Source organism: Lepidochelys kempii, chromosome 4, assembly GCF_965140285.1.
Source record: "Lepidochelys kempii isolate rLepKem1 chromosome 4, rLepKem1.hap1, whole genome shotgun sequence".
Classification (NCBI taxonomy): domain Eukaryota; kingdom Metazoa; phylum Chordata; order Testudines; family Cheloniidae; genus Lepidochelys; species Lepidochelys kempii.
This window is the reverse complement of record NC_136383.1, coordinates 39,682,159-39,705,758: the sequence shown is the minus strand read 5'-3', so window position 1 is coordinate 39,705,758 and position 23,600 is coordinate 39,682,159. Positions and strand designations below refer to the sequence as shown.

The window sequence follows — 23,600 nt, the reverse complement described above, 5'->3', positions numbered from 1 at the left end:
GATGGGCCATATATTCTCCCCAATCCTTTTTAACCTTGCTTAGAAACAAGAAGTTAAGCAAAGTAGGCATAAAAAACCCTATTTGTGTTAAAATGACATCAACAAACCAATCACAGCTAGTCCAGAAATGGGACTAGTGAGATCCAATATCCATGATGATTACGAAAGTTAAAAAGAACGCCACATATTTTGGATAGCTATCTCCAGTTGCTTTCCCTTAATACAAATTTCATTGCAGAGTTTGTTTGTTTTTAAAAATACAACATATATATCAAATACTTCATCTAACAAGTGCTGAAGTCACTACAGGTCATAAGTAGCGTTGGATTTGAACATGGTTTGGAATTTTTGGATCTCAGATTCCTTAAATCATCAGTAGATTAATACAATTTTTCTAGCTTCTATTTTCATTGTATATACGATCAGTAGCTATAGAACAAGTCCAAGATTAAAAAGACAAGTTATTCCAAGTAGCACAGAGAGGGAGGCCTGGGAGATTGAAGTGTAGATAGAAAATTAAAAGGACAATCAGAGTCAGATTGTGTGATAAAACCTTACATGACTCAGCATCGTATATATTTTTGTAATGTGGGCGAGCACCCAAGTGATTTGTACTGACCTGGTTTATTCCATAAAAATGTTTTTAAATTTAAAAAATAAAGGAGAGTTAATGGGTTTTGACAAAGTTCCTTACCAGTATAAATTCTAAATATTACTGTCCCAATAAGAATTAATAGGATTAGCTAGTCCGCCAGTTTATTAATACAATGCACCATCACACACAAAATAAGAGCTTGAGATTCCAGTCCACTCCTTTGCTCTGGATTTGCAGTAGCTAGCTGCACTGCAGAGACAGTGCACTCAGCCCCAAGGGTGGGAGAAGGAAAAAAAAAAATCCTCATATCAGTCAGCAACAATTTATCTGGTTGATTCACAAGGAGCACTGATGGGCTCCAGAGCGAGCCCAAGCCAGTTTTCTTCAGTTGGAAGAATGGGCATTGTGATGTGTAGCTTTGGAAAGAGAGGGGAAGATAACAGTGAAAGTTAACGTGATTTCTTTAACAAATGAAAATATGGCACCTTTGGGTTTTATAATTTTTGTAATCAACCTGAACTGACCATAAATCATGAGGAATTTCAAAACAGGAATTTACTTGGGATTAGGTTTTTTACCTACATTAAGAAACATCCTGAGTTATACATCAAATACTTCTTTGTTGAAAAAATGTGTTTGTTGAAATCAACTATCTGGTTATTTTGAAAACTACTTTAGTAAACAGAAACACTTAAGATGCACCCTGTAGTTTTTAATAAGTCATGTTAGGATGAACTACAAAATATCATCAAAAATAATGATTAGATTCACATGTACCCATATTACAGTAACCACAACTTACCAATATGGATGTAGCCATGTTTATATAATCTGTTCAGAACCAATGTTAAAATAAGTCCAACATTTCGGGAATTATAATAAGTGAGGTAGATAATCCATCCACAAGACAAGATTGTAGCTGTTGAAAAGATTAACATATTCGTTTTAGTTCGTATTAAAGTTACACTTGTGTGACCCGATAAAAGTATTGTGTACGAAAATACAAAGCCCAGTAACAATGCCCCTCTCCTCTCTATTTTCCCCTCCCAATTAAAAAAACCCATACAAAAACATGTTTGTAATTCACATGCGCTTTTAACACTGGAGGAGGGAAGATATAGATTCTCCATTGCCCTTCTCTCTTCACTCCCACTATCATACAATATTTGGCCAATAGTAGAAAAGTATCACCCACTAATTAGCTACCATTTCCCACAACCCAAACAAAACATCATAGATTTGATGGTCTCCTCTAACTGTGTGTGGCCATATCCACAAGTAAATGGAAACTAAAATGAGAAAACAAGTCCTAGCCAAGCTACAATCGCCCCTGATTCAGCACATCATCTCGTATGATTTCCAGCCTTTACATCTTAGTCCAGCAATTTGTCACACAGTAGTACTTTGTGCTAATATAAGAATCAGTGGACTGGCCGATACCTCTCAGTTTTATTAGTTTGAAATTGGAATTTGATGGAAAAAATCATGGGAATTTCAATCCAATTAGAAATATGCCAATCAAAATAAATTTAGGTCTTCTAGTCCCAGAAGTAGTTTTTACATGAGTTGATTAAAATCAAGTAACCTATTTCTAGTCAAAATGGTTCACAAAGTTTCCAGAAAGAAAACTGGATGAGAGAAACTAAAAGATTCCTAGTTCACAGAAAACTAAGAAATTTTTAGTTTGAACTGCAGTGTCCAAATGGGGGAGTTACGGCACAGCACTTTGGTGTGTACTGCTATTCACGCCACTGTAGTCCAAACTGTGGGGCAGTGTAGATGAGCCCTAAGTGACTTACCCAATGTCAGAGTTTTAGTAGCAGAAACTAGTACTAGTACAGAATCCAGGACCCCTAACTTCCTGCTCTTACCATTAATTTAAACAACGTACCCATTGTTGCCCTTCTTCACTACCTGTTTAAATAGCTTATATGGGAAGAGGGGAAGAGAAGGAGAAGATAGGCTGTGGTCTTTGGGTTCCATGTATCAATAATATAGAGAGAATCATTAAGCAGCAGCCAGAGAACAGGATTTCACATCTGATGACAATTCCAAATAATCTTTATATTTTGAGTGATCTCAGTGTACCTCCCCACATAAAAATGATGGTTACAAAACTATACAGCATATTCAAAAGTGAGCAATAAAAAAAAAATAGGTCCACAAATGAAATTAAGGATCAGAGCAGAGTTAAGTGCCTACACAAGACATGGGGAGAGTTAGGCCTCTAAGAATGGGATCCATAAATGCCAGCAAACTGAGCAGGGAGCTCCCTAATCTAGCCAATAGGAATGACAAAGGAGAGAGGCACCGATCTCCCCATGGGATTCAAGCCATGAACAATCTCCTGGAGTTAGGCTCCTAAGCCCTTTCTCGCCACCTCCTTAGACACTTAGGCCCAGTGATTAGCACCCTCACCAAGTACACGGGAGACCTAGATTCAAATCCCCCTCCCTTTCTTATTTGGAGTAGGATTTAAACCCAGGTCTTCTCCCTCTCAGGATAGTGTCCTAACTGCTAGATTCTGGAATGAGTCTTTCTGAATCTCTCCTGTAGAAGCCATTCCATTTTGTATAAATAATTAAATATTCATTGGGCCAGAGAAAGAGGAAAAGTGACTCTATAGCCCAATGTTTAGGGCACTCACCTGAGATGCGGGAGAACCTAAGTTCAAGTTCCTGTTCCAATTAGTGTCATTTATTTATACATAGCCTAGTGGTTAGGGCCCTTTCCTGAGAGGGGAGAAGACATGGGTTGAAATCCCTGCTCCAAATCAGGCAGAAGAGGGATTTGAACCCTGTCTCCTACAATATAGTAAAGTGCTCTCATCACTGGCCTAAAGATTATAAAGGGGAGCACCAGTACCTACTGCTGCCATTTTTTTCTAGAAGAGCTCAAACACTTTAGTTCAAGAAGATATTCACAGCTGTAAATCCCAAGCAGAGATAGGTGCCTAAATCGGGACCAGAGAGGCGCCTATCTCCCTTTGAAGGGTTAGGATTAGGCTACACCCCTTCTCCTCCAATCCAGTAGGCATTCTCAGAGGTAACCAGACTGGGTTCTGCAGGTGAGATGGGTGGGGTAATGCTTTGTCTGAAGATCCAACTGGAGGTACAGGGGGAGGGAGAGGGAGGCATGCGATAGGCACAGAGTATCAGGACTGAGGTGGCAATGCGCACACTCATTGGCAGATTTTTAGGTGGAGATGTAGGCACCGTGCAATTTTAGGCATCTACACAGTTAGGCAGCAGCTGAACAGGGGTTTTGAGGATGTGAATGTTGGGCTTTCTGGTTCTAGTCCTTAGTGTTTTAAATAGGCAAATTTTGGAAGCTTTTTTAAATCAGTGGTTGAAATTACTTTAATCTGTAAGTGTTTTCCCCTTTACCTGCCAAGTTCAGTTCTTACCATCAGAACGACAGGCCCCTTAACATTAAAGAATATAAAAATGAAAGATAAAGATAAAAATGAAGATAACTGAAGCATCATTTGCACCAAGTTCCAGGGGTGTTGGAACAATTTTTATAGTGGGGGTGCTGAGAGCCATTGCACCAAACTGTAAATCCTGTATAAGATGGAAACCACTTCAAGACAGGGGGTGCAGTAGCACCCCCCGTACCCCTACTTCCAGTACCTATGCCAAGTTCACAGAAACATTATAAAGTTGAATTCCACAGTTCATGAATAAATGGAGGCCAATTGCAATTAACCCCGATTACAAAGGATTTTTATGCAAATTACTAATTTACATAAATGAGACACTTAACCAGTGAACTGTGAATTGCAACTGTCCTCAAACGCTGAAATTGTTGAAGTGTAGTTCCAAGCAACTTATTATGTTAAAAAAAAATTAAAAATTGCATACTACAAAACAAATACTGTAAACCAGTTTGAGACCTTTAAGTGAAAGATTTAAATGTAAAATATTAATATGCAGTGCAAGTTTTGCAGTACATTAGTGACTATGCAGCTTTCTTAATGGCAATCACTGCATCTTTGCAATTTCTACCTTATTAGCTGCAATCAACAGGAAAGTTTTGCTGTCTGTTCCAAGGGGACTTCTGGAAACGGGGAGGAAAGTTTAGCAGAGAATGTTCAGCTCTGTAATTCATTCCTTATTACAATCCTCCAGAACCAAAATTTGGCAATTTTAAGATTTGGTTGAAGACACTTTTTTAAAAAAAAACAAAAAAAACAAACAAACAAACTGCAGCTCTTCCTTAGTGTGCATTTGTATCTTCATCTACTGACCAAGACAGTTAGGGGCATGAGTGGGTTTAAGCTGTGTCCATTGCATGCAATACTTTTGTTTTATTTTATGTACCCAGATCTCACAATAATGGGCAAAATATACATTTTAAAATTAAGTACAAAGGTAAACAAAAAAGCAACATTTTTGTTTAGAGTTATTGCAAAGAACTGCTTGCTTTGTATTTACCTTCTAACACTAATAATAATTTCCTCAGAAAATTTAGTGCTTAATAACATTCCAGCAAAAAATACAAAAACATACCCACATACCAGCTGTAATATATTTATTCCCACAAGAGTGTCATTAACATTTGTACATTTCACCACAACACCTGGAAATAGAGTCTCAGAGACCAGTTTGTTGTTACCAGATAAGAGTTAAATCACACAGAATCACTCAACCATCTCCATTAGGAGTTGGATTTACTTCCAACATACCAAACCTATGTGAATAACTCTCTAATTTCCTTTTCCAATTTAATAAATCTTCATCTAGTTTATTATGGGACTGGCCTGGTCTTTGGTGAGAGACCTAAAGCGCAGGTGACCTGGTGTCAGGAACTGGTCCTTCAGGATCAGAAGTAACCTGAATATTTTGCTGTGATTCTTGGTGTAATGGGCCATCTACCATAGAGATATACTCACCTGGATGGCAAGACAGACTGGAGTACTGAAGGGGACCATCTGTGACTCTGTGTTAAGGCTGTTCAAGTGCCTCTGGAGTTTGCACTTGGTTGGTGAAATTTAAGTTTAGAACTCACAACCAATTCATGGTTTGTGCCCTGGCTTTTAACAGTCTGTCCTGAAGTTGGTGCTTATGCTCTTGCATCACCATTGTATTGTGTAACACGCAGTAATGCTCCCATTATGGTTTGGTGTGATGTAGAGGCTTTATTGTCACTCACTTGAGTAACCTGCATTACACACCTATGGCTTCCCCATTCCAGAACAATGTGACTGCCCTACGCTTGTGCCAATTACCTAGTATATATGCACTATATTATGTGACAGACACATACGTGCATCCTGTACTATATACTTATTGCAACACAGACCACTACTTTCAAATCTTTTAGAAAACTTAGTCATTCCTCCACATAACAGGTCAAATGAAATATATTTTATGGTACTGCATTCTCTCATGTGTGTGTATACTGTATGTGTATTATATATATAATATATACACACACACATAACATAGCAAATAGCTGTTTTAGACTCTCTGGTAGTAGAAGGTATTTTGCTACTGGAGAGGCCTTCTTCCAGATATAAGACATAAAATTGTGCTCCCAACTTCTTGTTATCAGTAAAGTTCCCACAGAGACTTTTCTTTTTGGAGGGAGGTGGGAAATAGGAGGAGAGTTAACCGTAGTAACCAGGCCCAATTCCCTGAGGTTTTATATTGAAAACAATTCTTTGTTTCCTTCTTAAATTGTGTAGTAGTGTTGCTGGGTGCTACTAAACAGCTGCATGGTGAATGAAGGGGCTTCTATCTTCAAATATTTTGGGATCTTTCTGGGTAACAGATGCTATATAACAGGTTTCAGAGTAGCAGCCGTGTTAGTCTGTATTCACAAAAAGAAAAGGAGTACTTGTGGTACCTTAGAGACTAACCAATTTGAGCATAAGCTTTCCTGAGCTACAGGAAAAGTATCTAGTACTATCTAGAAAAGTATGTTTAATGGATTCACAAAAAAACATTTAACAAAACCAGAATATATTCAACTTACCAACTAATAGCCAAACAACATTGGAGTCGTGTTCTGTCAAAAAGTGTTCCAACTGTGTGATACTTGGGACAATACTGTCATTTTTTTTTTGTTCCATTGCTAGATTGCTGTTGTATCAGTGTCTAAAGGGCTGAAAGAGAAAGATTCCAAACTGAATAACATAGCACAGCAAAACTATCAAAAAGTTCCCACACAAAACCATGTTAAAGAACTCATAAGGGTTTAGCTCTCACGTAACCCAGAAGATAAGAGTTCACATTCATACTCTAACCCAGGGGTTCTCAAACGTCATTGCACCATGACCCCCTTCTGACGACAAAAGTTACTACACGATCCCAGGAAGGGGGACGGAAGCCTTGGCTTCAGCACCAGATGCGGGGTCTGTGACCTGAGCCCCGCCACTAAGGGATGAAGTCCTCGGGCTTCACCCCAGACGGTGGGACTCAGGCTTCAGCTTTGGCCGCAGGCAATGGGGCTTGGGCTTCGGCCCTGGACAGTGGGGCTTGGTCTTGGGCTTTGGCCCCTGGCCCCATCAAGTCTAACACCAGCCCTGGCAACCCCATTAAAATGAGGTTGTGACCACTTTGGGGTCCCAACCCACAGTTTGAGAACCACTGCTCTACCCCATACAAGGCAGACCAACCTCGTACAAGATTGTAGAGTTCCCCATATACCTACTTTCTGAGGATTGGGAAGATAACTGGCCAAGACTATTTCAAAAACTTTAGCATCAGAGCACCAAAATGTTTTCCCTTTAACCTCATCGTGATTCCTAGCTACCTTTTCAGCCACTCTGGTGTCTGCTGCGGAGCCACTACTGAGTAATACAAAGTGCTTTTTCCTGCTACAATGAGTATACTTTCTGAGCACACTCTACCTCTGCCAAAATGGAAATGAACCAAGTCATGAACTATGTTCTCCCACACAGGGTAGCAAGACTGAGGACCCATCTAGTAGCTAGCAAGCGTATAAGTGTACAAGTTACACCACAAAATGTTATCCTTCCACAATGTAAAGGCAACTAATATATACTAAAATTAGTTAACCCACAACAAGGAAAGCATTACAAGAAAATGTGGATAAGAGAGACTGTACCTTTCACATTTACACACAGGAAACTCACTTCTACAAAGTGTTGCGTTCAGAGCAGATTTAAGTAACAGACTGTATGTTTCACAGGGATTAGTATACTCTCCAGGTGAATTAAAAAAAAAAAAAATCTATTCGCTTTCAGCACTGTGCCTCAAGACACCAACTAAGCACTAAGGCATATAATAGCTCAGAAACATATTACATGACTTTTCTTTGAATTTCTTAAATCCATAATGCCAAACAGAAATGCACAGTTCAACTTTCAAAAAGGCAGGTGCACCAAAGTGTATGTGCACCAGTTAAATGCATCTCTGACCATTTGCACACCCATTCAGTGATTACTTTTCCATAGCAGGTGTACAACTGAACACCAAATGTTTTAAAAAAAAATCAAGCCTGTAAACCATAATTTTTTCAGGAAAGTTATGCCTGGCAGCCATGAAGACAAGACTTCTTCCCTCTCTTTTTTTCCTCCCTTTCTAAAAATGTAATATGATAGAAGATGGCTTCATGCCTTTCCCTTCTCAGTCCCTCATTCCAACCCAGAAATTAGAGTCCTAGACTGGGACCCCAACCCTGAAGACCCCCAGCTTGGTTTTCAGTTGCCAGGTGAGTGCACAGTTACATGTATGCAAAATTGCCCAACTTCGCTAGTCTACATCAAGCTCCAAATGAGCAAGCATGTGAAGATTCAGGCACCTGTAATCAGGATCTGTATGCACACAAGCGGACATGCTCAGCTACCTGAAGGCTGAAAGATCTTGTTCCAGAGATTTTTCCCTTCCCAAGTCTCATCAACCCAAAGCTTCATGCATAAAACAACCTGGAAAGCTGTCCTAGAAAGCATCCCTTGAGAGGCACCAAGCGCTTCATAGCCATCACGCTTTGAGTGCATCAAGAGTTACCAACACGCACTAATGTGATAGGAAGTTTACAACTCTTCCAACACTAGACCTCTCCCTACATAGAGGCCTGGTCATGGCAGCACCCTTAATACACAGGTGCAGAGAAGGAAAAGACAAAGTTTCCTCAGATGTGTGCTCCTAGCAAGCTTATCATCTAGGAAGTTGGTTGGATGGTTGCCACAGAGGCTGCCTCACATTCCATGTGCTGGGGGAGAGAAATGCTTTGTCTTGACCCCTTTCTCATGGAAGGTGAAAAGGAACAAGGCAATGATTGCTAGTGGATGGACAAAAGAGCTAGTTCCTTAGATGGATGGATACACATGGGAGCATGGGCGGGAGCTGAGAGGAGATGCCATGGCAACATGGTCTAATACTTAGATCATCTATTCCAGTCCCTTAGGCTAACTACATTTGCGCATAGAGAGGTATATCGGGGGGAGAAGGGAGGAAAGACATCCCAATGGGAGATTGCTTTATGTGTTATCTCCTTAGTATCTGCTCATGCTTTATTTTCCCTGAGTAGTGTCTTTCAGTGCTGCCTGGCATAAGCATTTCTTCTCTAGGACAACTTAATGTTTTCAGTACTGAAACTCCTGCTGCCTTGAGAGGTAGGACAATCTTCACAGCATCCTGCAGTGGAAAGCTCCTGAATATGCAGACCAGAAAACATCAGAAAGAGCTCCATTAATGGGTTAAAAGCGATGACTTCTCACCTGGGTTTTGTCTGTTGGCAATTAACATTTGAATCACCACTACCAATACTTGAAAGAAACACTTCCCAAACTGAAAAAGGATAAAACAAAAACGCCAAAATGTAAGGCATCGTGGTATTTACTGCCTCAAAAGAACCCACTGAGCTATAGAAATAATGCTACACCCCATCAGGATAGTACTTAGCTGCACTGTCTCCACCAGTAATTATCATCTAGACTATTGCCTCAGCTTTCTATCCAGCATACACCATAAACTCCAAGGGACAGGGACTGTGTGTCACAGTTCCTGAGTTAGTAGCACTTTTATCCCCTTTGTGGCCTCCTCAAGGATCCCCCCTCTTAGGTCTCAATCCTCTAGCAGTCCCTTTTCTCAGGGAGCTAGACCTGGGTCTTAGGCTACAGGCTCCTGCAATTTACTGTGATTAACTCATGAAGTCTGATTTTATGAAGCAAAGTACTATTTATTCAGAACAAAAGCATTACAGACAAAACATATCATACAAATGAACAGCTTATATGCATGTCTAGCTTTCTAGTCACCCAACCTCCACATAGAGAAAACAGGACAGTCCTAAACTGTCAGGACTAAAGTACTTCAGACCCTCCTACAGGGCCTGTCCCTGGGCAAAGACTCAGTCAGTTCTTGGATCAAGTGCAAGTGACCCTCTTCTTCAGATCAGGTCTGTCACTTTATGCAATTTCAAGTGTTTTGTATTCTTAGGCTTCTTGAACCAGGTCAAACCAGTATATACTATTTCCCTTGAGGGCGTAACTTCAAAAAAGACTTGATATTTACATTGTTACAGCATTAGGTATTTGCATTAATTATCCATCATTGATTTTACTTCCTGCAGGACATCCATTTAACTCACCCACTGAGCCAGAAATATGATCACTAGCAAGCCATAAAGATACATATAACACTTATAAAGCGGATACAACAATCTTTAAATATTCCGTGTTTCACATCTGCCACACTGTCTTTTCCCCTTCTCTCTACAGAGACCAATGCAAACTGATGGCTTTCCAGGAAAACAGAATGCACCTGTCCAAAAACTGCAAAGCTATTAGCGTTCCCACCAGTCATATGCTGGAAACATGGACCCATTACAACTAGTGTATCTGGAGAAGTTATTTGCAATCAGGAAAACAGGTTATTTAAATGTGAGGTAACTGACACAAATAAAAGCCTACCACTTCTGGACATTACGCAGCACATTCCAATTTTTGAAATAAGAACTCTGAAGCTGAGAGAGCTTGAATTACATCTCAAAGTCAGAATCAATATTTCAGAGTTTCAAAGTAGTTTTATAGCTACACAGTGCAACGTGACCATGTAATGAGGTGATGTTTCAAGAAAATCAGTGTAGAAATGAGATCTTTCACCTTTGTCAGAGACATCAAAGTCTGTCACAAAGCCTAGACCATTCGTTACCTCCCAATCAATCTTCCTAGGTAACATACGCACTCCATGTCTATAAGAATCAAGCAGAATATTAGTCATTCTGATTATTTTCAGTTTCACTAGTATGAAAAGACATGTTGACTGACAGAAAGGACAAGAAAGAATTAATCTAGAGGAAGAAGAAAAATCACTCACCAGAGCAAGCTACTCAAGCAGTGGACATATTTAATGTTACTAGAGTACATGGCTCAACAATCAACCAAGAGAAAAGATGAATACAAAACAAAAATAAAATATAATCTGTCAGGACTGAATGAATCTCTGGCCCTTTAAAACAGTATTACCAACATGAGAACATTGTTGCGCCTGGATTAGCAATCTACTGGCTCATTCAGAGGACCGAAAGTCAGAATATCTATGTTCTGTTCACGGGTTTGTCACTGACATGTTAGATCTTAGGCTATTCACTTTACCTCTCTGTATCTCAAATTCTCCATCTGTCTATTGAGAATAAGCATATACCCATATCATACCTCAGGGGGTTGCTGAGTCTTAATTAACTCTTATTCAGCAGATTAAGATTCTAAATTGGAAGACGTAAAAATATATTATTTATTATTATAAGGCAATCTACCTAGAAACGAATATATCTACATTTTAGCAGAACTCCAAAGAGGATGAGTATTGGGGATGCATGAGGTAGGAGCAAAATTTTGAGAAGGAAGGCTATTTAGTGATTAATATAACTAAAGAGCATTTTGAGATTCAACAGGATCTCCTCCATATGTTCAGCCAGCCCTATCTTCCACTCATTACACTTAAATATAATGCAGGCCAACAGTTTAGAAGCTTAAAACTCTTCAGAAGTAGCATCATTACTACCCTTCACGATACAGCCTGAGGCAACAGCCAACCCTAAATATCAGATAATGTAATGTGAGTGCCTTATACAACATCTACTGTGTTTTCATTTAATCTACTAGAACCACGTTTTAGTTAAGCTAACAGTTCAAAAAACACAAGTGCAAGGCTTTTTCCTGTTTCTACTAAAGTAGTGGATGCAAGTTCAACCTCTAACACAAGGATGGCCAACCTGAGCCTGAGAAGGAGCCAAACTTTACCAATTTACATTGCCAAAGAGCCACCGTAACATGTCATCAGCCCCTCAGCAGCTCTCCCACCCCCAGCGCCTCCCACCCACCGGCAGGTCAGTGGATCAGTGCCTCCCTCTCCCTCTCCGCAACTCCCAATCGGCTGTTTCATGGTGTGCAGGAGGTTCTGGGGGGGGAGGGAGAAAAGTGAGGGCATGGCAAGCTCAGGGGAGGGGGTGGGAAGGGGTGGAGTGGGGATAGGGCCTGTGGCAGAGCAAGGGGTTGAGCAGTGAGCACCCCCCCGGCACACTGGAAAGTTGGCACCTCTAGCTCCAGCCCTGGAGTCCGTGCCTATACAAGGAGCCGCATATTAACGTCTGAAGAGCCGCATGTGGCTCCGGGGCCACAGGTTAGCCACCCCTGCTCTAACACATTTCAATTATTTACTAAGAATCATCCATCAAGGGAAAAGTCAGCCCAATAACTGTAAAGTTACTTCACTGCTATCTAGGTTTAAGAACAACTAGTTAAATACTTTTTAATTACTTAAATTTTGTAGTTTTCTGGCATTACTTACCAAGACCTAAACTGTATGACTAATGTTAAATATAATTTAACACTCCTTTAGAGAAGTTGATTTTACAATGACTCACACTTTTCAGTTTTATTTAAAAATAAAGGGTATGTTTGGTCAGTTATAATACTTATTTTATGTAAACATGATTTGAAGGGAAGGTCCTTGCAGTAATCCAATGATGTAGGAAAATTTAGCTTTTTTATTCAAATTAATAAAAGCTGTTCAAGTTTAAACACCCGTCAACCCTTGCAACCCCATATATTGCAGTAATGTGCTAAATTCACGAGGATTAGCAAATGAAAAGGGACTAAGCTGAGTAAAGAACGTAATGTATAATTAGTGAAAAAGTATAATGAAGAATTCAGTCTTTACAAAAAAATTCTTAATAATTTAGGTTGTGATTTTACTAAATCCCTCTATATTGAAAAAGTTAAATAACTACCAGATGTTAAGCCAAGAAGAAAGTGCATGCAAAGCAAAAAGCACACTCCCCTATACTTTCACTTCCCACAAAAACTGCCTTCTTGCATGTTTTTACACTGCGCATTTATAATGGCCAATGCTCACAGGCCACATCACCTAGTGGCTAGGGGGCCAGGCCTTTAGTTGCCAAGTCCTTACTCTTCTCCCCCCACCCCTTCCTGAGGAGTTCTCAGAGCAGATCCTTCTCCCTGCCTTGTCAGCCCCCTTCTGAGCTGTCTGTCTCTCTTTTAAGCTCACCTCCAGCTGGAGCATGCTCTGCAGGCGTGGCTGGCCAAGGTCATTTGGGCCCAGAGTTGCTCTTTAACCCCTTCAGATGTAGTGTGGGCTTTATACACCCCATCACAGTCCCTGTATCAAGAAGGGCTATAACTTATTTTTAATATCAATATTTTATCAAATTGAATATTTGATTATTTGCAAGGCATTCATTAAACTGAGACACAGTGTGTCATTTAGTCAGTGATTCAAGTTGCAAGACATGCACAACCGCACTGCCTCAAGGGTCTGCTCTTAACAGGATTGTACCTCAAGGTACAGTGAGGAAGTGGACTGCACTGGCAGTACCATCCTTATGGTATTCAGGAAGTCCAAGACCTGTGTGGATTTTGAGAGCTCTTCAGGTTCTGGAGACTACGCCCCTTTGCTCATTATGGTGAAGGACTCCCCGAAAGGTGAACTCTCTGCTTTGCTCTGCTCTGGCCCTCTCCCGTGGTTAATTTGACAGGAGAGCCCTATACAACATTTTGACTGCACTGATACAACTATCACCACAAAATCAGTATTTAATTTTTGATTAATTACATATGCACCTACCATAATTCAGTCACTAAAGCTCAGTTCTAAAATCAACTTCACCAGCTCAAAACCATTTAAACCATCATCTTCAAACAAAGCTTCAGTAAAAAGATAGGTCCTGCAACATACCCTGATATTCAAACTGACTTTTCAGACTGATGGAGCAAAGCACGTTCCACAGTACAGGTTCTGACTAATCTAAGAAGATGGATCTTCCACCGTAACCCATCCCACCCGATTTCAACTGTCACGGTAAAACACAAAGATTGATTTTGGTATGGCTATAGGTTTCAGAGTAACAGCCGTGTTAGTCTGTATTCGCAGAAAGAAAAGGAGTACTTGTGGCACCTTAGAGACTCTAAGGTGCCACAAGTACTCCTTTTCTTTCTGGTATGGTTATAGAAAACCACCTCTGACAGCCTATAAAAGGCACTCGGAACCACTGGTAGCCAGCTAAGTCCATAGAGCACAGATTTAATATGCTCTTCACAAAAAGCACTACCAGGTAAGAGGTATCTTAAGCTTTGGAGTAATCTTCAAGGGTAGCCCCACATAAAGCGCTTTGCTATAAGCCAACCTGGAGATGACAGACATAAGTAACTAAACTGTGGCAAGGCCTGCATCCAAGAGAAAAAGGTAAGAATGAGATAATCTTGACTACTTTTGCTACCTAGGAATCCCAGAGCAGTGCACAATCCAAAAGGAACTGCAGGGTATGAACTTTAAAAAATTGTAAGTGTGTCTGTTAATATACACTGTGCTCACTGAATTAAGAAAATGGACTCAAGAAATTTACTGCCCATGAACAATGGAAAAATAGCCATTTGCAACGTGCGTCATGGACAAAACAAAGAGAGCAATTGTAACGCCGACAGACCCCGGTCGCTGATGGGCAGGATCGAACCAGGGACCTCTGAAGCTTAGTGCATGAGCTTCTACCGCATGAGCTAAAAGCCAACTGCCTGTTAGCTAAGGCTGTAGAGCAAACACATTTTATCTCTCTCTTTAAGTGGTCTCAATGTCATTAGATGGGACAGAACACCACACCCAGAAGGTGTGTGGGTTACACACTTCCCCTAGCTGAGGGAGCGCATCCTGAGCTTCAGAGTCTTCCCTGTTGAAAGCCGGGATGTAACACCAACAGAGCCCGGCCGTCAGCAGGCAGGATCAAATCTGGGACTTCTGGAGCTTAGTGCATGAGCCTCTACCACATGAGCTAAAAGCCAAATGGTTGTTCGCTAAGGCTGTAGAGCAGATGTATTTTATCTCTCTCTCTCTCTCTCAGTAGTCTCAGTGCCACTAGATGGGACAGAACACTACATCCAGGAGGTATGTGAGTTACACTATGTCCCGGTTTCTGGTACAGACCAGGACTCCAGTCTTGGGGAATATGCTTGTGTTTTAGTTCCCACCCCCCCATCTATAAATGGAAATAATTTGCCTGCCTACCATCCTTACAAGTATACACAGAGAATTCTATTTATATTGCCCATTAGTTAAAGGTCACAGAGCACTTTGAAAGGAAAGTGTAAAGTGTTGTAACATATGTTTGATATTTTCTTTAGCAAGTAGTAATATTTTGCAATTATATCAAGCCTTTCATCAGAAGATCTCGAAATACATTACAGACAGTAAACTTAGCCTTACAGCATCTGAGAGAGAGGGAGAAAGAACTGACCTGCCTCAAGTCACAGAGAAAGTTGACAGAGCTGGGAACAGAATCAATGAATTCCACTTCCTACTGCTGTAATCACTCGACCACATGCAGCCCCGTAAAAAACTGATCTACATTATGTCTAGTTTTTTATACTTTAAAAACCTCAAAGAAAATAGTTTAAAAAACAAATCAGTGATTGGCCAAATATTTCTGTGTAAAACACATTCTAAAACAGCAATTAAATTCATCTCACCCAAGTCTGTCTTCCCAAAAAGTCTTTCTCCCAAAGACAAAACCTATGCACGTGTTCAAAAGCCTTTTACATATAAATCACCTCTACCTTGGATTACATTAATTAGATGTCATTAACAGGGAGGACTAGTACTACTCAATATTAGTAGTTATGTAGCAATATTTTTCTTGAGCTGTAATTTCAGTTGCCTTCCCGCCTTCCTCTCATGTTATTGGTCATAAACTTGCTTTTCTTCACAGGAAAAGCAATATTAAAAAGGCACAGCTAATGTTATCTCTTTTAGCTTTTGCCAACGTCATACTACTTTATTTCTTTAAGGACAGCTGCTAACAAGCAGTCTTACTTTCCCTTCTTTATGAGATTTTTGACACTCTCCAACAAAAATTAATGAATATGAAACCTAATACTATTGAGAGGATAACATTTCATATAGTCATTGCAATAGTGGGTATTTTAAATAGCCTAACTTGGGAATCAACACTTGATTTACCCAGGTTTTTCTTTTTCCCCCCACCTACATTACCTATACTATCAGTTAACTATCCAATCAAGAGCCTCTGCTGGAAATTTAGAAAAACATGGGCTCAGTCTCACAAAGAGAAACAGCTACCAGTTTCTTTAATATCTCTTCTGATGGAGAATACGAAAAAAAAAATCTATTTTCAGTACTGATTCTGGGAGAAGACACTACATTATCTTCCCAGACAGGAGGGGAGAAAAGATCAGCAAACAATGAAATGGAAAGTCAGACGACATAAGCAAAAAAAATAAAATAATAATAATAGCTGGTTTTACCTTTGTTACATTACAATGTCTTGGTAACAAATAGTGTCACAATGGCAAACCCAATTGCTCAATGGTATTATACTGTGCTACAAACCTTTCAGAACGGTACGAAAAATATTCTACAGTGCATTACAAATATTTTTAACTTTAAGACGAGAACTGCTACACAAATCATTTATAATAATTCCCCACATACACACAGTCTCCCTCTCCTGACTCTCCTACCAGTGGGATAAAGCTGTAGGATGAAATTATGGAAGACCTGTAGACATCCTACAAGGTCACCTGACTTAAGTATGCAGCAAGTGGAGACAACACTAATGTGCTGGTGGTGGAAATCTGGTACAGGAGCCAATGGGTTGCAGTATAAAGTTTTGTTTTGTTTTGAAAGTAAAATTTTGTGGCATGTGAAAAGCAAAAGAATATTTTTAATGGTGTAGGCCAATGGGAAAGTGCTGGCTCTAATGTTGTCTGAGATTAACATTTTTAAGGAGTGCAGAATGCCTAACTGAAGAAAGCAATGGTGTGGCCTTTTAAGAAACCATGAATTGACACTGACATGGACAACTTCTGTCAGATCTAATATTCCATCTTAAAATTGTGAATAAGATTACGGTGACAATTTTCAATACATAGATGACTCAGATCTCCTTGTTGCTTCTCCATGTGTACATAAACCAGGGTTTGGCATGGAGACTGAACTGGTTGTGCTAGTCAATGATCTGACAATGGACAAAGGTATTCCAATTGTCATGTGCCTTCAGTGTTAATAATGAGGTGGTGACTCGACTTCTACTTGTGTGTGACTTCAGTCTTCTCTTTGAGAGATAATACAAAGGGTAGCTGTGGGCAGCTGACATGCTTCCCCAGGGCTCCCAACTGTAGAATGTTGCAGGGTTCCATTTTATCACCCCTTCCTATTTAATGCGTATATGTGACTATTAGAAGGATTAGTGACAAAGCACAGGATGAGGTTTTTTCCGTATGTAGATGATACCTAGCTTTCTTTTCTAGAGGTCTTTCTTCTTGATTTACATGCTACGGTCAAGCATATCAACTAATAATGGAGCATGGATGGGAGCAAACCGACCAAAGCTCAAACTAAATAAGATTGAAGTAACAACGGTTGGCTGCAAAAGCACCTGAAGTAGATGGCACAGATAGAGAACAAACACCCTCAATCAGAGGAGTGATACTATTAATTTCCTGAGTTTACAACATAGGGATGATGTTAGCTCACAAGCAGCTTCTGGGCCATCATATTACAGCAGTGACCAAGACAATTTGTTCATCTGTGCTTGGCCATAAAGGTAGAGATGTTTTCCAACTGATGCAGACATCGCTACCATTATCCACATCTTTGACTCCTCAACATTAAACTACTGCCATATGAACTATATGGGGCTACACCAGACATGTTAAATACAGCTGCCAACTTAAGCAATGTGTATCACTGGGAGCAGACCAGCACTGTTCCATGATTTACACTGGCTGCATACTGGTACCCTGGTGACATTTAAGATGTTGAGTATGATTTGTAAAACATTAACTGACTTGAGACATACCTACCCAAGAGACTACCTCTCTCTGTGCATGATATTGTTCCCTCTGTGAATTGTTGGCAATCCCTCGATGTCAAGGCTGATCTCTTTTACAAGTTTTGTTTTTCATGGGTCCTTTGGTGACTAAAGAGTCAGATTCTTGAGCCACAGGCTCATTGGCAGACTTTGCAGGTGGTGCTGGAAGGCACGATTGGGCCATGATTGCTATGTGACCATTGTCTTTCCTTTCTCTTCTGGCATTTTTCTGTGACCATGGCAAGGCGATTTGTCTCAAAAGTGGATGTTCCCTCTCTGACAGATCTTCACCAGTTCTCCCTGTCCTTCACTGCTGTCTCCCACGGTGCGGTGTCAATGCAACATCTCTTTATGTTTATCTTCAGGGTGTCTTTAAAGCCTCTCTTTTGGCCTCCTTGTTTCCTTTCTCCTTTGGTGAGTTGGGCATACAGCAGTTGTTTTGGTAAGCGTACATCACGCATTCACACACAGTGCCCGCTTAACTTCAGCTGGTGCTGGATAATCAGGGCCTCAACACTGAAGATGTTGGCTTCTGTGAGGACACTCACATTAGTGCAATGAACCTCCCACTTTATGTTGAGGATCTTCCGAAGAAAGTGCTGGCGTTCCAGGTTTTTCAGGTATTTTCTGTAGGTCACCCAAGTCTCACAGCCATAGAGGAGAGTTGGGATTACTGTCGCTTTGTAAACTAACAGTTTAGTATGTGTTCTGATGTTGTGATTGTTGAACACCTGGCAAGAGAGTCTGCCAAAGGCAAGGCTGGCACAGCAAATTCTGTGCTGAATCTCAACGTCTATGTCTGCCTTTTGTGAGAGATAGCTGCCAAGATAGGCAAAGTATTCTACATTTTCCAGATCTTCTTTGTCAATATAGATCTTCCTTGCTGGATCTGATGATTGACCGGGGACTAGGTGGTGGAGAACTTTTGTTTTGCCAATGTTCAGAGTTAGCTGTAGGTTTTTGTAAGTTTCAGAGAAGCAATTAAGGGCTGTTTGAACATCCTCCTTTGAGTGTGCAACTGCAGCACAATCCTCTGCATGCTGGAGTTCAGTTATTGTTGCTGATATTACTTTAGTTCTGGCACAGAGACGAAAAAGGTTGAAGAGGTTGCTGTCAATCCAATATTGGAAGCCACTGCCCTGTGGTAGGCAGTCTTGGGTTAGTGTTTTTATAGCTGCTAAGAAAATGAAGAAAAGTGTGGGTGCCAGTACACAACCTTGTTTTACACCAATTCAGATGACAAAGGGCTCAGAGGTAGAGCCAGTGCATAGGATGGAGGAAGTCATCTGCTCATGGAGGAGTCTTACAATGGTGATAAATTTGCTTGGGCAGCCAAACTTTGACATGATTTTTCACAGAGCCTCACCGTTGACAGAGTAGAAGGCTTTGGTCAGCTCAATAAAATCCATATACAGCTCCTGGTGTTGCTCTTGACGTTTTTCCTGGATCTACCTCGTGATGGTCTGAAGCTGCACTGGGACTCTGGAAGTACTTCCTCTGCAAGAGGGAGCAGGCAATTCAGTAAGATTCTAGCAAGAATCTTCCCAGGGATGGAGAGGAGGGCAATGCTTCAGTAAGTTGCCACAGTCGACCTTGTCTCCCTTTTTGAAAATGACGACAATTGTTAGCATTGCATAAGTTGACAGGGATTTCTTCGGTGCGCCAGATTTTGAAGAGCTGCAAATGAAGCTTGTTAGTCAGGGGTTCTAACCCCACTTTCAGTACTTCAGCGGGTATGCCATCAGGACCTGGAATTTTATTGTTCATTTGTTTAATTGCTATGTTCAGGTATTGGTGGGTTGGTAAGTTTCCCAGATTGGATGCTGAGTGATGGAGTTAATGGTTTCAGAGTAGCAGCCGTGTTAGTCTGTATCTGCAGAAAGAAAAGGAGGACTTGTGGCACCTTAGAGACTAACACATTTGAGCATGAGCTTTCGTGAGCTACAGCTCACTTCATCGGATGCATTCAGTGGAAAATACAATGGGGAGATTTATATACATAGAGAACATGAAACAATGCATGTTACCATACACACTGTAACAAGAGTGATCAGGAAAGGTGAACTATTACCAGCAGGAGAGCGGGGGGCAGGAGGAGGAGCGGGAGAACCTTCTGTAGTGATAATCAAGGTGGGCCATTTCCAGCAGTTGACAAGAACGTCTGAGGAACAGGGGGCGGAATAAACATGGGGAAATAGTTTTACTTTGTGTAATGACCCATCCACTCCCAGTCTCTATTCAAGCCTAAGTTAATTGTATCCAGTTTGCAAATTAAATCCAATTCAGCAATCTCTCCTTGGATGCTGTTTTTGAAGTTTTTTTGTTGAAGAATTGCCACTTTTAGGTCTGTAATCGAGTGACCGAAGAGATTGAAGTGTTCTCCGACTGGTTTTTGAATGTTATAATTCTTGACGTCTGATTTGTGTCCATTTACTCTTTTACGTAGAGACTGTCCGGTTTGGCCAATGTACGTGGCAGAGGGGCACTGCTGGCACATAATGGCATATATCACATTGGTAGATGTGCAGGTGAATAAGCCTCTGATAGCATGGCTGATGTGATTAGGCCCTATGATGGTGTCCCCTGAATAGATATGTGGACACAGCTGGCAACGGGCTTTGTTGCAAGGATAGGTTCCTGGGTTAGTGGTTCTGTTGTGTGGTTGCTGGTGAGTATTTGCTTCAGGTTGGGGGGCTGTCTGTAAGCAAGGACTGGCCTGTCTCCCAAGATCTGAGAGAGTGATGGGTCGTCCTTCAGAATAGGTTGTAGATCCTTGATGATGCATTGGAGAGGTTTTAGTTGGGGGCTAAAGGTGATGGCTAGTGGTGTTCTGTTATTTTCTTTGTTGGGCCTGTCCTGTAGTAGGTGACTTCTGGGTACTCTTCTGGCTCTGTCAATCGGTTTCTTCACTTCAGCAGGTGGGTATTGTAGTTGTAAGAACGCTTGATAGATGTTGACGGTGTCGTCAGTAACAGTCTATTCTGGATTTAGAAGCTTTTGGTTGTATTCCTTCTAGCACTCTTTGATGGGTTCATTATTGTTAAGAAGGATATTACCATCTTCACGTCTCAGAGGAGTGAGTCCACGTGAGCTTGGTCTGTACATAGTCTGTCTCACAAAAAAAGCTCTGCATATCATGTCTGTCAGCGAATGTTTGGATTTCTTTTGCTCTGTCCTCCCACCATTTTGATTTCTCAGATCCTCCTTTGAACTTCACTTTTGAGCTGATGGAAAAAGCTCTGTTTCTGACGGGACAGTAGTTGGTTTTGCCAGTCGCAGAAAGCTTCTCTCTTCTGGTCCAAAAGAGCTGTAATCTCAATGTTGTTGCTATTGTTAAACCAGTCCTGATGGTAGTGGGTAGCAAGGCCAATGCAGTCCTCGCAAACCTCAGGGATGGTCTATTTTAGGGCTTCCCAGTCTTCTTTGTGACTTGTGCTATCATTTCCAGGTATGCATATAGCCAGTTGTTCACTGAAGAGTGTTTGGGCGTTCTCTTGGTGCACTGGGTGTATACTGGCATCCTGGTGACATTTAAGATGTTGAGTATGATTTACAAAACATTAACTCACTTGAGACATGCCTACCCAAGAGACTACTCTCTGTGTGTAATATTTCCTCTGTGAATGAAATAGGCCAGAATGTCCATTAGGAGCACCATGCTATGTTTTCTGGGGTTAGCGGAGGGATTGAGTGATCTGTTTCTTGGCTATTTTGAGTTACTAGATGAAACACTTATTTCTATTTGCTTGCGATGCTGCGAGGTGGCTATTTTTTGTATCGAATGTTATTTTCAATTAATTGTTAGGGCACTCACAGGCTAATCAAAAGGAAACAATTTTACGACAACCACCAAACAGAGACTTAGGTGGAAGATGTTAGGTTATTAGCCTCCCAAATTAAACTGCCCCAGTGACACGTAACTATAAATTGGATATTCAAGACAATTTTCTGGAGTATGTTTAATATATTTTCAAATTAATAAATTATATAAAAGTAACATTCGAACTTCTGCTCCTTAAGGATGGATTTTTATTTTTAGATGATAGAATGGCTAGGCAAAGTTACTAATACAGGGCTGCTTTTGAGATGCGGAGCACATCCTTGCTCACTGCTCTAACACATGCAAAGGAGGAATGAGATGAAGAAAGGAGGTCTGGGGTTTATATAAATGAATGCAAAGAAATAAATAATCTTTTTTTAGGCTGTCAGCTACTACCGTGATAAGTGCAGCACACAAGCCTAAACATAACCCAAATGCTACTCATCTCACTCAGATGAGTAGTCCCATTAAAGTCAATGGGACTAACGGCATGAATAAACTGAGCAGGATTTGGACTAGAATAGTATTTTGCATTTACAGCACTCCTCATCCAAGGATCTCAAAGAGCTCCACAGTTTTTATTTACCTACTCTTGCAACACCTCTGAAAGAAAAGGTATATTGTGTAGTGTACATAAGGGAAACCTGTTGTAAAAGATTAAGTACAGTATCTTACAAACAATATTTCATGCTCATGCAATAAAGGGGCACAAAGATCACTTAACAAAATTCATACAGAGCTCAATCCAGAGACAGTCAATGAAGCAGAAAGAACATCTTATTTTTCAGCTATTCTTTAACATAGCAAATGGCTTTATTTTCCAGCCATCTGCAGAAAGTATATGTCAGTTGCAACGTACAAAGTATTCCCTTACATATATGTGCTTCGCAGTATTTAAAAAAAAACAAAAACAAAAAAAACCCTAAGGTTTAAAACTAATGCAAGTTCCCCGATGACATCAACATTTCAGAAGAAGCTCAGGGAGCACTGTGGTCTCTCATGGCAACTTAATTTCAAAACTCATTATTTCCTGGTTAGATTCTGGGGGTGGAGGGTACATGAGTATGTGGTACACTTCAAACATATATTACATTATAACCTTCATCCCTAAGTTTGTAACCTTTGCATTCTTCTAAGTCAAATGTTAAGGAATTCCAGAAGTAAGATTGCCTGTGCAACCTTAATTCAGCCCCCTTGTGTGTATGCATTGAGATATGGCCTTTAATTACATGATTTTATACTATTTTTTCATTTGTTGCACAAGATTAATGATGCTTCTTGAATGGGCAGTTACTTTCTTTAAAATCCTAAATCAGTACATGGCTCCACCCTTATTTTATTAAAGCTAATGTTAAAAAAATTATATAATACATAGGTTGGGAAAGAGTGTCTGTACATCTGGGTACAGTACTTAGCTTATCCACAAATATAAAGTTAGTTTTTAAAAGTCATAAGATACAGAGTGCATAATCAGCAATAACCCAAATTTAGGTGAATAGATTTAACAATACAGTTTCAATATTAGAATCCGAATACTCAGGTACATCACTCATGAAAAGTTTTACAGAGATTTGGTTGTGGAAAGCAAAATATATCAATGAGTGGAGATTGTCCCTCAGTAACTGAGAATTAGAAAATACAGTCCCTAAGGAAAGTATTTGTTACTTTCCTGACTGCACTTATCAGCAGTCCAGCTCATCCCTCCTGGTATTGCAGATGTCCGGTGATGCGTCCAAGCAGATATCCCTCGACCACCTGATGACGTCCGACACCATGAGCTGTCGCATCAGCTGAGCATAGCGTTGATCGATTCCACTTGCTTGTTACTGAGGTCCCATGCGCCAAAGGCTCCGACGATCAGTGTGTGTGTCT

The 23,600-nt window shown here is 40.5% G+C and overlaps 1 protein-coding gene across 16 annotated transcripts in view; it reads right to left on the bottom strand.

Moving 5' to 3' along the window:
* BLTP1 (bridge-like lipid transfer protein family member 1) overlaps positions 1 to 23,600 on the bottom strand; it is a 246,531-nt gene that overhangs the window by 209,424 nt on the left and 13,507 nt on the right. For 14 of the 16 annotated variants that reach the window (XM_073341054.2, XM_073341048.2, XM_073341040.2 and 11 more), the window contains 2 exons: positions 6,575 to 6,704; positions 1,398 to 1,514 (listed from right to left, as the gene is read on the bottom strand). In XM_073341054.2, the coding sequence (XP_073197155.1) occupies positions 1,398 to 1,514; positions 6,575 to 6,671 (214 nt within the window). In that variant the 5' untranslated portion in view covers positions 6,672 to 6,704. Of the gene's footprint in view, positions 1 to 1,397; positions 1,515 to 4,602; positions 4,747 to 6,574; positions 6,726 to 23,600 lie in introns of those variants that run through there. The other 2 variants (XM_073341041.2, XM_073341053.2) reach the window with 2 other exon arrangements.